At 43.1% G+C, this 16,060-nt stretch overlaps 2 protein-coding genes across 2 annotated transcripts in view; both read right to left on the reverse strand.

Annotated features, from left to right (window-relative positions):
- The window catches only part of lin52 (lin-52 DREAM MuvB core complex component), a 22,763-nt gene extending 16,866 nt beyond the window's left edge, over nt 1-5,897 (reverse strand). The window contains exons 1-5 of the mRNA XM_062522778.1: nt 5,824-5,897; nt 5,023-5,097; nt 4,805-4,842; nt 4,643-4,709; nt 4,300-4,383 (exon numbers count right to left, since the gene is read on the reverse strand). Coding sequence (XP_062378762.1) covers nt 4,300-4,383; nt 4,643-4,709; nt 4,805-4,842; nt 5,023-5,097; nt 5,824-5,842 — 283 coding nt within the window. The 5' untranslated portion in view covers nt 5,843-5,897. The remainder of the gene's footprint in view (nt 1-4,299; nt 4,384-4,642; nt 4,710-4,804; nt 4,843-5,022; nt 5,098-5,823) is intronic.
- Nucleotides 5,898-6,039: 142 nt separating this feature from the next.
- On the reverse strand, nt 6,040-16,018 carry pomt2 (protein-O-mannosyltransferase 2). Its single transcript, XM_062523147.1, has 21 exons — nt 15,354-16,018; nt 15,177-15,261; nt 14,959-15,063; nt 14,627-14,735; nt 13,977-14,085; nt 13,419-13,578; nt 12,838-12,944; nt 12,548-12,630; nt 11,770-11,879; nt 11,386-11,452; nt 10,993-11,056; nt 10,768-10,846; nt 10,255-10,406; nt 9,800-9,891; nt 9,583-9,659; nt 9,235-9,306; nt 9,074-9,133; nt 8,550-8,655; nt 7,854-7,994; nt 7,297-7,408; nt 6,040-7,079 (listed from the first exon to the last, which is right to left on the reverse strand). The coding sequence occupies exons 1-21, from the start codon at nt 15,638-15,640 to the stop codon at nt 6,974-6,976; spliced, it is 2,283 nt and encodes a 760-aa protein (XP_062379131.1). The 5' UTR covers nt 15,641-16,018; the 3' UTR covers nt 6,040-6,973.
- Between the last annotated feature and the right edge of the window lie 42 nt (nt 16,019-16,060).

Genomic DNA, 16,060 nt, shown 5'->3' on the forward strand with positions numbered 1-16,060 from the left:
TACATTGTTCATTAAATGACTCTACTGGCTTTAACCTGACATGCTGTCTAAATAATCTATTAGCAGTGAGGTCACTTTTGAAGATTTTTGGGGGGGACTTGGTGACCCCAAGATGATAGCTTTGTCTGTAACTCTCAACAGTGGTTCTTATGGATTTTTTTGCCTATCATACCATCCTCCATACCGTGTGTGGGAGCAAAATAGCCATGGGTCTTTGTCCAAGCATGTTTGCCACATTTCCAGATGATTAGAACCTTTTAGTCATAATTTTAACTGGAAATATAGGCATTTTCAACAAAATACCTAGTTTCCATAGACATTCTCTTACTTACAAATGTCAACACAATTTCTTTTTATTTCAATTTAGTGTATTCTCTTGTCTCTCCAATGTTGAAAAATGACTAGAGGATTTAGCCTCTGAGTGACTTCATTTTCATACCATAGTGAAAAAGAACGTCATGAACTACTTCTGAAGGTTCACAGACACTCTGATTTACTTTAAAACGTTGCATTTACATAGGAAAATGCTCCTGTTAAATGTTGTACATAATATGTTTCAGGGGTGCCAATAATTGTGAGCAAGCTGTTTTTGTTAAAAATATTTATTTCTTTATGAGATTTTCCTTTTTCTCAGAATAAATTTGCTTGCCTTGCAGGGTATATTTTTCCTCATTGTTTTCATTGTGGGAGTACAATAAATCACCTAAAGATTATTTTTTATACCTATTTTTAGTCAACTTTTACCAAGGGTGCCAATAATTCTGGAGGGTACTGTATGTGCTCAGATGGACTGATACCTGCCCAGAGGGCTATCCGCCAACTTTGTCCACTGTGTGGGAAATGTTAAACTAATTCAAGAAAATGACAAGAAAAATTATATTCCCCAACAATTCAAAGTTCTATTCAAAATATGCCATGTTGAATTTAATGAACCTGGATATTCTTTAAAACGTTCATTTTCCTACATTCTTGTGACAGGTGAGACAGCACTGACTGACGTGAGGTTTGAGGGGGTACAGAGAGGCATGATGGGTAAACAGAGAACTGCTATATTATATGGCAGAGAGATGGATATTAGAGTATAACTAATGCTAAGGCATCCACTGCCATTTATGAAAGTGCTCAGTGGTAAGCGCAGAGAAGGCTAGTATGTGCTGCTCAATTATAAAATATTAGTAATAAATATAAAATACATATTATGCATTTATCCTGAGTGGTAAATACAGCTAAAGCAGCGGAGGATAAGCAGCACTATTTTCTATCTCTCTCTCTCTCTCTCTTTCTCTCTCGGTCTGTCTCTTTTTGGCTTGGCATGAATAACACTAATCTGTGACCTCATAATTCCATAATGTGGGGCATCTGACGAGGGGGCCATTACTGCCTGCTGCCCAGCGAGTGTATGTGTGTGTGTGTGTGTGTGTGTGTGTGTGTCCCAGTTCCTATCGGCGTGGTGCTGGGTAAAACAAAGAGGAGGCTGGTGGTGGTGGAAGATGGGCAGAGGGGTCTGAGTGAGTCTGTATGTGTGTGTGTGCGTGTGTGTGTGGGTGGCGGAAGCAGCAACGGTAGCGGAGTCCTCTCGTTTTTTAACGGACGTTTCATTCGCTTTTCTGCCGGGCGATCCGCAGCCTTGACAAATCACGTCTGGCGTAATCCTACTCTGAGGGAGAACACTTTAATCATGCTCTCTTGATGGAATTTTACAAATCAGCATTGAGCTCCCTCTCTCTCTCTCTCTCTCTCTCTCTCTTGCTCACACTCACACACACACTCTCTCTCCTCTAAAAATGTCAGTAATGTGTGTTAAAGCACAATAGCTCTACATGGCCCGTTGTGTAGGCTGCGGCATCAATCCGCTTGCACGGGGGAAATCTCACAGAGAGCTGTCTGCTATGGGCGCTACGCTACCGCATGTGTGTGTGAGGCATAGAGAAATCGCTCCCGGTGCGGATTAACTTCTGAACGCCTCCTCATTCTGTGGCACTGAGGCTTTGGGTCTGGGTCGGAGTCTGAGTCTGAGTCTGAGTGTGTGCCTCGGTCTCTCTCTCTGTCTCTCTCTCTGTCTCTCTCTCTGTCTGTCTCTCTGTCTGTCTCTCTGTCTGTCTCTCTGTCTGTCTCTCTGTCTGTCTGTCTCTCTGTCTGTCTGTCTGTCTCTCTCTCTCTCTCTGCTCACAGCTAGAGTCAGGCACCAGCTCACAGATAAACAGCTCAGGGGGGAGAGGACAGTGGAAATAATCAAGGAAATGACTACACATCAGGGGGCATCCAACAATAAAATTACTCGAGAAAAAACGTTTGGTAGAGCGCTACTAGTGTGCCTTGAAAAGACTGGTGCTCTTGGAGAGGTACAAAGCATGAACATCAAAAGGAAAAAAAAAAATCCAGGTCCAGGCACACAGGTTTCCAAAAAATTATCCAAAAACGTTATTTTTGGGCAATAAGCATTAAAAAACACCAACGCGTATGGGCCCCTACAGCCTTCATCAGGGTGTGTGAATAACATTACTCACTTCAGCGGCTGGAGCTACTCTCTCTCTCTCTCTCTCTCTCTCCGGCAGTGGGTCAGGCTTCTGTCACCTTTTAGCTTCCAACTAAAAACCGGTCATGCAAACAGGGAGGGAGCTCACCACAGGATTATTCGGATTGCTGCTCTAACTTCAGTACCATTTGTTGTCTGATGGAAACACTTCAGGCTTCACCAGCACCAGGCTGGCTCTCTGCAAACAGAGGCCTGGAAAACAATCCACCCAACCGACCAACGTTTGATTTGTTTTAGTCTTCGTTTTACGGCACCACGACAGCAGAGAGCTCCTCTCCCTCCGCCGACCACTCTGCCCGGCAGCCATTTGCCGGTGCTTTTTGTTGCCATGATGCCGGCTTTGTTGGCCTGGCCACAGGCTAAGTACCCATCATCTTCCTCATATGAGAAATTGGAGCACTTAGCGGCGCTGTGCTAATCCACACTCCGCGGATTACAGACGGGGGGACTCTCTGCAGCGAGAGCCGTCAAAACAGATTTCACAAGTTCCACAAGCATGTCTCAGCACTCCACACTCTCGTCTCCCAACACACGCCACTCTGCCTCCGGTCCAGTCTATAACGCTCTAGAGTTAATTACTCAGGACTGGCACTTTAACATTCCTTAGAATTAGATTTGCTGCCCATGCCATGATACTGTTAACACCAACAGGAACATAGGATCACAGACAAAAAAACCCCAACAATAAACGTTGCTTTGTGAAATACTAAGAGAGAATGTTAGTGGTGTGCTGGTGAATTTCCACCAGCTTAACTAGCCATATGTGTCATAATTCAAAAACATTAGCAATATTAAAGAGGTCCTTAATTAGATGAACAAGTGGAAGGATTAGAGTGAAGCCACAGCTGACGAAGGGCATCTGGGAAATTAGCCTTCAGGGTAGCAGCCCCATCTAGAGGCCACATGTGGAACGACAGGTTGGACAGTCTAACTCTACTTTACCCGTGTCTACTACTCAGATGAAAATAATCTTTGTCTGATGCCTTACTAAAGCACTCTAGCTGCCAAATACAGTGGACACTTGGCGGCAATACTTCCAGCCTAGCAGCGATGCACAGATTTTCCTCTGGTAAGCAAAGTGACATCACACTTTTGGACAACACAAGTCCATCGGAGGCAACAATGTTGTGGCCCAATACAGTATAAAGGTGATTTTAAATCCACTATTATGGTGCAAGTGCAACCCTTGAGCACACACTGGAAAGATAGTGTTTTCTACGGTGCACTATAAGTGTAATTATGCTGTGATATCTCTTGGGTGTTTTAATACACGCTCGTTTCATTTTTGATTGTCCAGAGCTGGAGAAAAACAAACCAACGCAGTGAAAAGCATCGAAACAGGCAAAATGTCCAGACACGCAGACACACACACACACACACACACACACACACACACACACACACACACACACACACACACACACGCAACGTGGTCAGGGGCTCTGGGAAATAATAGCCATGTTGCCGATGATGATTACTTAATAGTAACTCTGTCACTAGTAGCCTCTCAAGTCTTTATGGGCTAGTAACACAGGTACTGTGTCATGTGTGTTCCTGCCCTAATCAGAAAAGTATACTACGAAGCAATATTAGTGGTATGTGGGGTCTTTAGGCAGGGGTGTGTTCAAATCTGGCAAACATGTCAAATGTTCTGCGTTCAAATTTGGCAAATATAGCTCTGTCTTCTTTAGGCATAACATGCATAGCATTAGTCTTGCTTCATAGTACACCACTCAGGTGCCTTGCGTGTGGTGTTGACTTACACTCTTCCAGGCCCAGCTGGTAGGCCAGGTTCAGCAGCCCCTTCACCTTCTCCATCAGGTTAGCTGTGGTCAAACTCCCCAGCTCTGGAGGAAAGGCACAGACAAACAAAACAAAACAAACAAATAAACAACACAAACAAATGCATGACAATTTTGTAGAGATTACTGTACTGTGATATAGGCTTTAACCAATGACCAGGAACTTGCTATAGCCAGGTATGTTGGCATAGCCTACACTGGTCTGTGCAGAAAACACAAGAGGGAAATGCTGAATGATCATCAGCTGGGATATTATGTTTCGAAAGCTTCACTTTAACAGCCCAGCATTACAAGTAGAAGGTACCTTTCAACATTTCAATGTCCTCAGACTCCAGCTCAGCCATCCATTTGGGTGGAGAGTTTGTGATAGGCTGCAGACACAAAAAGCAGTTATTGCTTATGCACTTTATTATAGGACAGGGCTGTAAGAGACTATGGCGTGTTAAGTATTTACTTGGCAACTCACATTTTTAAAGGATGCTGCAAATTCAGCAACTCCAGGCACTGTTGAACAACAAAACATTGCTTAATAAACCAATAAGTACACCATAATAACATAGCCTTATTAAAGTGACAAGCGTCGCCTGGCTTCAATGAGTCATTGTATAGAAGCTAGATGGAGAAGTACAACTCTTGGGCCAATGACGACATATAGTTGAATTTGACTACTGACTGATAACTTACGTTGTTCTGGCCAAAGGTCGGGTGAAGCCCTGTCGAGCTTCTCAAAACTTAGCAGGGAGGATTCAAAATCATCACCTTTCATGAAGAAAACAATGCGTTAGGCTCTTTGCAATAGACAAACATGGACATATTTACGTTTTGCAATAACTGGTAGCATTCGCCTCACCCTATTTACTCAAGTTAATGATATTTAGCACTTCCTGGGTACAGTATTTTAGCACGCTTTACACAAGTCTGGAATAAGTAAAGCAATACATAAATTGTTCTTTATCCATGCCTTTTAGAGTTAACGTTCGCTAAACTGGAGTGACGTTAGATGCAGCTCATTATGGCCTTGATGGCTAACCTGATAAGCTAGATAGCAAGCCATAAATAGCCACTGCAATAGACCTCCTTCACAACATTAGCAAAGAGGTGAGATAATAACGCTGTCCACCTCGGGCAATAACTTCAAGAACAAGCTGTCTGTTGCTTGAAAAAAACAACCCATTTACTAACTAAGGAAACTTGACTCTAGCATTTAACTGACAAGACAGACCACTTGCAAAATATGATAGCTTGCTAGCTAGTTAGCTAGCTAACGTTATGATTGGTCTGACAATAACATTCTGACCATTTGAGAGTGGAGAGCAAATACAACCCTCGCTAGTAATTACGGGTTAGTATCCAACACACAATGTTATGTATTTCATGACGGAAGACCAACAAATGCTGCGACGCATTTTATGTGTATTTACTACACTTTAGTATCAAATGTCAGCAAAAACACACATCACATCTAAGGACAGATTTAGAATTTACCTCCATTTGGAGACGCCATCTTATCAACTCTACATGTGATGTTTTCCAGCCAATGATTGGACGATGCTCGAGGACCGACGTGGCGCGTCTCTACCTGCAGGTGACGCACTACTAATATAACTCATTAAATGGTCAATTTATGCACAAGGCCTTAAGTTCATAAATCTTTTTTATACAGAATATACAGTGAGTATAGAAGACCCAAAGCACTTTTCACAGATCATATAATTTATTGTTTCACATTCAATGTTTACAGTACCATGTGGAAGGCACTTGGTGTTATTGTGACTGCTTTGATCACAAAATGAACCAGCACTGTTGTAAGGATACTTAGAAAAATCAATAAAAATACTTCAGTTAATTTGTCAGTTCTAGTATGTAAAAGTAAACTATGTTTTCAGGCTTCACGGTTCTAATAAAAATAAGTTTAGTTGAGTTTAGTGTGTGAACCTGGTACACTGATATCTGGACAAAACATTTCCCACAAGACTCAGTGACTGAACAACATCAAAGTCTTAGTGTGCAACTACCTAGTCAGTTACAATAAAATACTTTTCTTTCCATGATAAATATTTCTGACAGAAAAATATGTATGACTGTAACATGATATGTTTCGGACCTTTGTGTATATAAAAAAAATACTCTGTTTGCAATCTACTTATTGAACACTTATCACACATTCTGTCATCTACAGCAGAACAGAACATCAGCAGCAAATGAGACCTAATGGTTTGTCTGTGAGTGTCTATTCCCGGTCCAAGTTGCTAAACAATCTCTCCCTTTCTCTTTCTTTCTCTCTCTCTCTCTCTCTCTCTATCTCTCTCTCTTTGAAGAGTGGTTATCCCTGGTCCAATTAGAACAGCCCTCTCTAACAAGTATTTCCAGTCCAGTTGGGAAAACAGTCTCTGATAAATGATTCTCCAGTCCAGTTGGGGAAAACGGTGTCTGACAAATGACTCTCTCCAGTGCAGTTGTGAATACTGTCTCTGACAAATGACTGTCTCTGCCTCTTCTCTCTGGTTCAGCTATGAAAGCTGTTCATGAATGACCGTCTTTGATCCAGTTATAAGGGCTGTTCCTAACATGTGGCTGTCCTTGGTGCAGTTGAAAAAGCACTCATTCTCTCTCTCTCTCTCTCTCTCCGTCGGAGTCAAAACTCCCAGGAGTCCATCCACCTGAGTCTGGCCATGGGGCTGGAAGGGTCATGAGCCAGTGGGCCCCTCATTCCGTAGGAGAGAGGGTGGAACAGGTAGAAACTGAGAGAGAAAATGCACACACAAGCACAGACACGCACAGACAGACGCACACACGCACACACGCACAGACACACACACACACACACACACACACACACACACACGCAGTTGTCATATGGGGAGAGAATAACAGTACCAGGCACTTTGAAAAGGGTACATGTACAGATACAACATTTAATACACATTTTTAAACAGGTCATAGAATTCCACCGCTCACCTGTAAAGGATGGCAGACAGGAGTAGAGTCTGGCCACCCCTCTGTAGATGCTGAGCAAGTGCTGGCTTGAACAGTAGGTCTGTATTCTGCAGCAAAGTGTCCAATGTTATACCTGAAAAGAAAAATACAACCAATTCAACAATATTTTGTGTTTTGTTTTTTAATTATGGTCAAATAATGTTTCCTTATTTTCCAAAGCTTATTAGTTAATAAGAAATAGTGTAAAGTGAAGTTATGGCCATTCATGAAGCTGTTGCAAATGTTTGCCAAGTGTTGAAATACTTGGAAATACAGACATGAAGAGTGTGTGCAGTGTATGCCTGGTTGACCTAATATAAAACAACTGTAGTGGTGTATGGACAAATAGAATATATGATGCTAGTAACTGTTAATATGGTTATGTTTCTTTAAACTTGCATAAAATACTGTCCTGCGGCTTATACACAATGCGGCTTATATGCAGGAAATTACTGTAGAGCATGACGCTGCTAACCTGTTAGCATGCTACTGAAGAGCATGGCAGAGCATATTGAGAAGTAGAGCATGACGCTGCTAACCTGTTAGCATGCTACTGAAGAGCATGGCGGGGAAGTAGTGGTGGTAGTAGAGGATGCGGCCCATAGTGTAGAAGGGCAGGTAGTGAAGGAGCCAGCCCAGGAACAGCATGCCTCCACCCCCCATCAGCACGCTGCAGTGCCCTAGACAGCACGAATCGACCCAAACATAAAGAACCGAGAGCATGGCTATGGTTCTTAGAAGATGTTGTTGTTGCAACCAAATCAATATACAAACATCATCATAAAAAATAACTGTTGAAAGTGGTCATATATCCTACATAAATAATACCAATAAAAGTAATAGAATAAATGATTTTAACTGAATTAAAATAGCAAATTGTCACAATAACAATAATCATAAACTTTCTGAAAGGAGAACTAATACGTTACACACAAGGGAGGAATGACATATGACCAGTAAATCCCACACAGGCTTAAACATGGTACAAATACCGGAAGCACATTGCTGATGGTTTCTGAAATACATTTGTTTTACTTAGCACAAACAACATCCACCGTCATTTTGTAAATTCACCACCATCCAGCATGAAGTGCTACCAGCAACCAATAGACAGTCTGTTTATGCAAACAATGATCCGGTAACTCATGTACCTTGTGCAGCATTTCTTCAGTGGTATATCAGTGTTATCAAAAACATTGTCATGAAATTAACACTCAAGAGCAGCCTGAACCAACCTCTTCTTTTGCAATCCAGATTGAATCCTCTTTGAATTGATGCTGCTGCAACAAACGCCATGACAACATACAGCCCCAAACAGAGCAAGTTGAGCCACCAGATGACCTGTGGAAAGAGGAGGGCTATCATACAGAAAAATGCCAGGTGGCAAGAGATGCTGGAGTGGACCTGAGCCAAGGTCTCAACTCAAAATTGAAATCAGAATCAGAATCGGCTTTATTGGCCAGGTTTGCGTAAACAAACAAGGAATTTGACTCCGGTTAATCTTTGCTCTCAAGTACAACACTCAACAATTACATAATAAAATAATAAAAAATAAAAACACAGAACACTAAGAATAGAATAAGGGCAGTAAGGCTATGTATAAGAATAAATGCAGTATGTACACTGACACACTGTGGAACCACAGCAGATCAGGTACCGATCCATTCCATAAGTGACATCTACTAATGCCATGGATTGATGGACACAGACATGAAAACATCTAGTCAATCTGACATCGTCTGGCACGTGTTAAACTTACCGGGTTACCCAGCAGGTAAACGCGATAGTCAGTCTCATTCACCCCTGAAAACCTCAAACCCTGAATGAAATTAAAATCATACAGTTAAAACAGGGAGAGGTAGTAGAGGTCATCATTTTAATATGATTTCATCTGAAAGACGTTGAGACATCCTCACACACCTGATAGTTGATGGGCCAGTGCCAGGGTTTAGAGTTCATCTCGTTGTCTTTGGGCTTCAGGCCACTGTTCCCCTGCAGAGGGAGAAAAAGACACAGCTGAGGCTAACTTTTCCAGTGCAGATGGAGGGAATAGAAATAGCTAATGCTAACTTTTCCAGTGCAGAGGGAGGGAATAGACATAGCTAATGCTAACTTTTCCAGTGCAGAGGGAGGGAATAGACATAGCGAATGCTAACTTTTTCAAGTACAGATGGAGGGACAGACAGCTAATGCTAACCAAAGGTTAACTTTAGATGGTTTGAGAAAAACCTTAGCAACCTACAGGCTGACAAAGAGAGTCAGTCATACCCTGATCATGACGATATGCGACTCCAGAAGGATCTCCAGAAAGGAAGGCTTCAACACCGCAAGGCTGATGTTAGGCACTGCACAGAGAGAGGGAGAGAGAGAGAGAGAGAAGCTCACTTACATATCAGACATAAAAATATTTCACTCAATATGCTTCACACAGAGGTTCTGAGGATGAATGTAGTCTACTTTGAAGTACTGAGGTAAAACAGCCTACGTTTGGGGTTGATGTGGTCCTCGATGTTCCACTGAGAACTGGGGGTGTCCTTGTGGTACGGACTACAGGAGACCTCTACCTGCTCCCAGCCCCTATAGAAACACACACATCAGACTGAGAGCAACACTCATCATCTCAGACTGAGAGCAACAGACACAAGTGTCTGCACATTTACTGTATACTGCACAGAAAAACAATCTACACTTTCCATATTTACTACAACAGAAAACTTGCTATTAAGAGACTTTTGACTAACGTCTATGAACCTACTGTCCCTGGACAATTATGTGTCACATTAATTAAATTTTGCTACAACCCAGACTAGCTAACAGTTCTGTGAAGGCTCATGTTTCTTCCCTTCCTGCAGTCATGTAGTTAGCCACCATCTTCGCTTTGCTAGTCGCTAACTCAACCTGCTGAGGTGCATCGGCATAACCTGGCCTGAGTGCCCTCACCATTTGGGAAGTGTTTTTCCAGAGGAGTAGAGGACACAGCCCGTGGACTGATGCAGGATGCGGACTTTGCTGCGAAGCACTTTGACCAGATCTCCCTTCCGTCCCCCACACACCTCAATCACCCACAGGTCATTAGTGTCTCCTGTGCCATTCTGTAAACAAACAAACAAACAAACAAACAAACAACACTGTTGAAATCACACAACGTGGTGAAATAATTACCATACACTGGTGGTGAGAATTTCCTACGCTCATGTTAGAAATGAAAGAAAAGGAAATCAAGACAAGAAAATCACAAGGTATATGGTCCGATTCATATTTTCAGGACATAATTGAGCGTAGTGGAGCAGTGGTAAAAAATCTGCCAAGGTTTGATTCTCGAACCTGCCGTTGCAAGTCCATGTTGCTTTAGATAAGAGTTCAGCTTTAACTTTAGCTTTAATTGGACTTCATATTAGGATATCATATTGTGCAAGTTCTGAACTGTGTAGATGCAGAAGAGTGTTTGCTCACAAGGCCATATCCTGTGACTTGCAGGTGCTTTTTCGTCAGGGGAGCCTCATGCAGGTGGCTGTGGAGGTTCCTAGTGGTTCTGACAGAATCATGAAAACAAAACACATTACCAAGGAATTCACGATGATATTAACACACCACAAGTCAATACAGCAGCAGAGCAGCACAGGCATATTTCAGCAAATTTTCTGCAAATATTAACTTTGCTTAAAATGAAGCACTTACTCTTTGTGCTCCAGTCGAATGACGTCACCATGCCGGACAAGGTCAGGAGTTTCTCCTATAGGATCTGGTCCAACCAGAACAAAATCAGACAAACCAGAACGAAGGACATTACAGTACACACAAACCTAATTCAATAGTTAATTAATAGACATTAGGGTACATGAGTGCCGGCTACAGCTTGAAACTGTCTTTTTAAAAAGTATATTTTGTTGGGCTTTTTATGCCTTTATCATGATAGGACAGTGGAGTGAAGTGACAGGAAACAAGTGGGAAAAGAGTCAAAGAAAAGAACCATGTGGAGGGAATCAACCCCCCCGTGTCGCTGGTGTGCGGTGCAGGTACCCCAGCCAGTTGCGCTACAACTGGTACCACAGCTTGAAGCTTTTAACTCACCATCAGTGTGATGCTGTTTCTTCACCATCCAGAGGTTGTTATAGTCCTTATGGAGGTAGGCAGTCACCTGCAGGTAAAGAATCGGCCAGTGGGTATTTGTGAGGAAACTGTATCGTGTTAATGACACATATTTAAGTAACTACTTTAGCTTGCTTTGCACAGGAACTCTGGGAATATTTAAGGCAGTACAATCAGATATTAACTACTGTAGAATGGACATGCCAGCCTTCTTATGTCCATTCACTCCTGTGTGTGTGTGTGTGTGTGTGTGTGAGTTTGGAGTCTGCGTGTATGTGAGTGTGTGTGTTACATGCTGCTGGTGTGTGTGTGTGTGTGTGCGTGTGTGTGTGTGTTTGGAGTCTGAGTGTGTGTGGTGTGTGCTACCTGCTGCTGGTGCGCTCCGACCCCCTCTGGGTAGAGGTGCCAGTGGGAGTGCAGGTACCCCCCAGCGATGCGCAGGTTCTTCACGGTCACTGAGGAACCGTACGCCAGGTCTGGGGGAGGGAGAGCACAGGTCATACACACACACACACAGCATCACTGGACACTGATGCAGCTTCAGCCAAGCAGAGCATCAATGGACAGTGAGGTGCTGTGTCCACCAATCGCGTTTTTTACGCTGAGAGCGCCCTCAACCTCCCTTTCTCAGCACTTCGGTCAAGTGTTTATTGTTGCTATGTTACCAAAACCAGAGAGGGTGTATAAAGAGAAGTGACATTGAGGAGCCCAGCACTGTTCTAAAAGTTGAAAAGATTTCAAGCGCTGCGCTAAAAAACGGTAAAAAAACGGTCAGTGCCGAGAGCTTTTTTGCGCCAAGGGTGCTCAGTGCTGTGAACGCTGAGCTACATCAACTTGAAATATGGTCGCTATTGGCGCAAAAAAACGTGATTGGTGGACACATGCCCTGAAGCAGCTTCAGCCAAACAGAGCATCAATGGACACCAAAGTAGCTAGAAATGTCTCCAAATCACACCAGCATTAAGCACAGCACAGTTTTGCTTCTGTTGTTACATACACCCTTATTCGTCTCAGCCTAAACATCCTGCCTCTCACTCTTTGAAACCCGGACTGACATTTAAACTGGTCTAAATGGGGTTTCAGTCCACTTGAAAAAGTCCACTAACATACACCAAGGCTGGACATGAGAGTCATGTTCACTCACACTCTGGCATGGAGGCGTTGTGCAAGTTGTTTCCGAGGAGTCTGGACTGGAAGGAGGAGCTGAAGAAGCCATCTCCTGGACCACTACACGTAGAGAGAGAGAGAGAGAGAGAGAGAGAGAGAGAGAGAGAAAGAAATAATTCAGAGTAGGATGCGGCTGACAAGTTAAATAAATGTCCTGCTAAGTCGAACATCTTCACAGCGAACCATCACAACCAGCCAGGCATCTTCAAATGTGACAATGTCCGAGTATTTACTGGCTTACAACATCACACAGCAGACCTCACCCACCTCTTGTTGAGGATGACGAAGTGGACAGCAAATATGGTGATATACAGGAGCAGGGGCAGCAGGATCAGGCCAAAAACCCTGGCAAGGAAGTGCTTCCCAAAATCCACCTGGTGCAGGGAGACATACAATGAGTTCAAGAGATGACAAGATGGCGGAGTAAAAAAAAAGAGAGGTGACACTTCAATATGCAATGGCTATGCCCAGAGAGCAATCAATAGCAGTCATCATGTCCAGAAATAGCAACCCATTAACTTTGGCCTCTTTTCATCCAAAACGTTTTCAATAAGCCACTAACTTGCATAATTATTGAATAATAATGAATCATTATTTCTATCATTATACATCATAACAATGTGTTGTGTATCAGAGAGAGAGTGTATTGTGTACCAGAGTGTATGTTGTTTATTAGCGAGAGTGTGTGGTGTATCTGTTAGAGTGTGATAAATGTAGCAGTGGGTGTGTGATATGCACCAGAGAGTGTGTCTGTGTCCCAGTGGCCGTGTGAGATGTACCAAGATGTCGAAGTGAGTGTGTTGTGTACCAGAGAGAGTGTGAGATGTCGAAGTGAGTGTGTTGTATACCAGAGAGAGTGTGAGGTCTCCCAGTAGGTTCCACAGATCTAAGGCAGTTTTAATCCCAACCAGAAGGATTATGAAAAGCCCCACAAACTTCACCCCCAGAGCACCCGACAGGTTCACCCCAGTCAGGAGCAGCCAACACCACCAGGAAACGCTGAAAGGCCTGGAGCAAAACCACCAAACAGACTCCAGCTTATGCACATTACCATCACAGCACTGGGTGAAGAGGATAGGTGGTTGTCACCTGAATTGTAACCGAATAAACAAATAAACTAACTAAATGAGCTACATTATATAAATATATAAATTCAGTACTTATTGAATTATTTGCTGCAAGAGGGATCCGAAACCCCAAGATTTGAACTGTCTTAATATGCATCATAACAACAAATGAATCTTGAATTCCGTTCACGTCTCACCAGGAGCATATGAAGCCGATCCTGATCTAAGTAGATTACATTACATTACATTACATCACATTTGGCTGACGCTTTTTAACCAAAGCGACTTACAACATAGTAAAAAAAACATTTAAAGCTTTTAAATGCACATGACACATACCTGAGCCTGTGTGCGTGGAACTTCACCATGCTGAGCACGGAGGCCATGATGAAGAACAGGAGGATAGGGTCCAGGAGAATGTACTGAGAGAGAGTGATGAAGCCTGTGTCTGGAGGGGAAAACCGACAAATATTCATTCAGGCCCCATTCAGACTGCAAGTTAGCCTGACGAGCCAGACCCACATCAAGATGTAGGGTCTGGACAATCACCGTAGACAGGGCTCAATCGGAGGGGTGGGATAAACAGTTGTCTTTAAAATTCCCTCCCCGCAATAGGATAACGCTAAACGAATCATCTTCTTGTTTTCAAGTAGCAGGATGCGTAACCTTCCCTCTCCACGCAATAGGATAACGCTAAACGAATCATCTTCTTGTTTTCAAATAACAGGATGCGTTACCGTCGCAACTTCTGGGCTAACTGCAAGTGACTAGCTGCAAGAGACCATGTACTTCAGTGAATATAGGCAATGTAAGTCACTGGCGATAAGAAACGTCGCCACGTGACAAAATTAAAATTACACTACCAAAAACACCAGAATACATATACAGAACATGAACATGTGAGAATATGATTATGTGAATACTGTATGTGTGTCTGTGTGTGTGTGTGTGTGAGTGCACGCACGTTTGGGAGGAGAGAAGTTGCTTACCGAAGATGAGAAGTCCAGATGTGATAAGGGCAGCTGATGAAGAGCCAGAAATCTCCTGAACCACAACAAAGGCAAACGGAGGCAGACAAGACCCAAGGGCTGCGCAAAACTACACACACACACACACACACACACACACACACACACACACACACACACACACACACACACACACACACACACACACACACACACACACACACACACACACACACACAATCAATTTAGTTGTGCCAATTAACATTTCAAATATCCTTTATGAAAACGATCTAGTCAGGCATCTGCAACAGAGATGACACAACACAGGTGTAATTTATGTAGTTTCTACACACTCCTCTCATCCCCCAGTAGTTGTGATGCTCATATTTGTCTCCTGGTTTGATGAAAGGGAAGGTGCCATCGTAGCCTGTGAGGTAGCCAGCTAAACCGATCAGCATCTGAAAAGACATGATATGAACCATGACAGAATGGGCATTCAACAGAGATGGCTGATTACCGTTGCCGCTGAATACATTTCAGGAATATAAGACATTAATTCAGTAGATCTTACTTTGCCGAGAGGAGGGTGAACATCAAAGAAGAAAGTTCTGTTAATGTAATAGCTTCCCATTTTTCCAAAGTGTGTTTCATCCCAACTAGAGGAAAGAGAGAGACTAGTTAATAGATGGATTCAGACCAGAGGACACTGCGACTCAGGTCACACACAGTGTGAAAAATATCAACTCACCATATGTGAGGTGGTTCCAAGATTTTATATAGTCTTGTGGAAAATGACAGTAGGATCACTAGAATTAGTGGATACACATTTCTCTCTCTTTGCCCATTTGGACAGTGTGTTCCTCTCTGGAGCCATTGCTGTGAGGTCCCGTTTGCGGACAGACGTCCGGACACATCCACGGTACCATTACTGTCGCCGGTGCTCTGGTCCAAAGCCCCTTTGCTTGCCTTGCGCTTGCGAACACCTGACGTACTTGGACCTTGGCTGCGTTGTGCTTCGCATGTTCTGTTCTCCATCGGCAGGTTTATGAATAAATGTCACGTAAGTGTCAACATCAGAATAATCGAGTAAGTCATGCACCCTGATGTCGTCGTTTGGCTTCCCAACTGATGTCAAGCTAATGCTACCTCGTTTTAAAGCTTAGCGTCAGATTCTGATACTCCTTCCGAGACAAGCAAAAGCTGATTGGAATCCGACTTCATGCATGTTGCATGCATCTGATTTCACGTTACTCCATGTCAAGAGGTAACCTCTCTCACCTTTTCACTTCATGAACCAGAAAACACTATTTACATAAACATTATAGTTATTCCTTGTCTTCTATGAATAGACGAAAATGTTATCTTACCAACTACAATCTGTAAACGTGTACTGTTTGTTATTGATACGGCTAGTCTTCTTGCTTTCCTTCTGTGTCGTGATCACGACACGCGCCA

The sequence above is a fragment of the Sardina pilchardus genome, chromosome 20, assembly GCF_963854185.1.
Source record: "Sardina pilchardus chromosome 20, fSarPil1.1, whole genome shotgun sequence".
Lineage (NCBI taxonomy): Eukaryota > Metazoa > Chordata > Actinopteri > Clupeiformes > Clupeidae > Sardina > Sardina pilchardus.

Coding starts and splice junctions, on each gene's coding strand:
- pomt2 (XM_062523147.1), bottom strand. CDS start 15,640: ATGGAGAACAGAACATGCGAAGCACAACGCAGCCAAGGTCCAAGTACG. Junction 10,847..10,992: donor ATTCGACTGGAGCACAAAGA/GTAAGTGCTTCA, acceptor TGATTCTGTCAG/AACCACTAGGAACCTCCACA. Junction 7,080..7,296: donor CTGTCTGCCATCCTTTACAG/GTGAGCGGTGGA, acceptor TTTCTCTCTCAG/TTTCTACCTGTTCCACCCTC.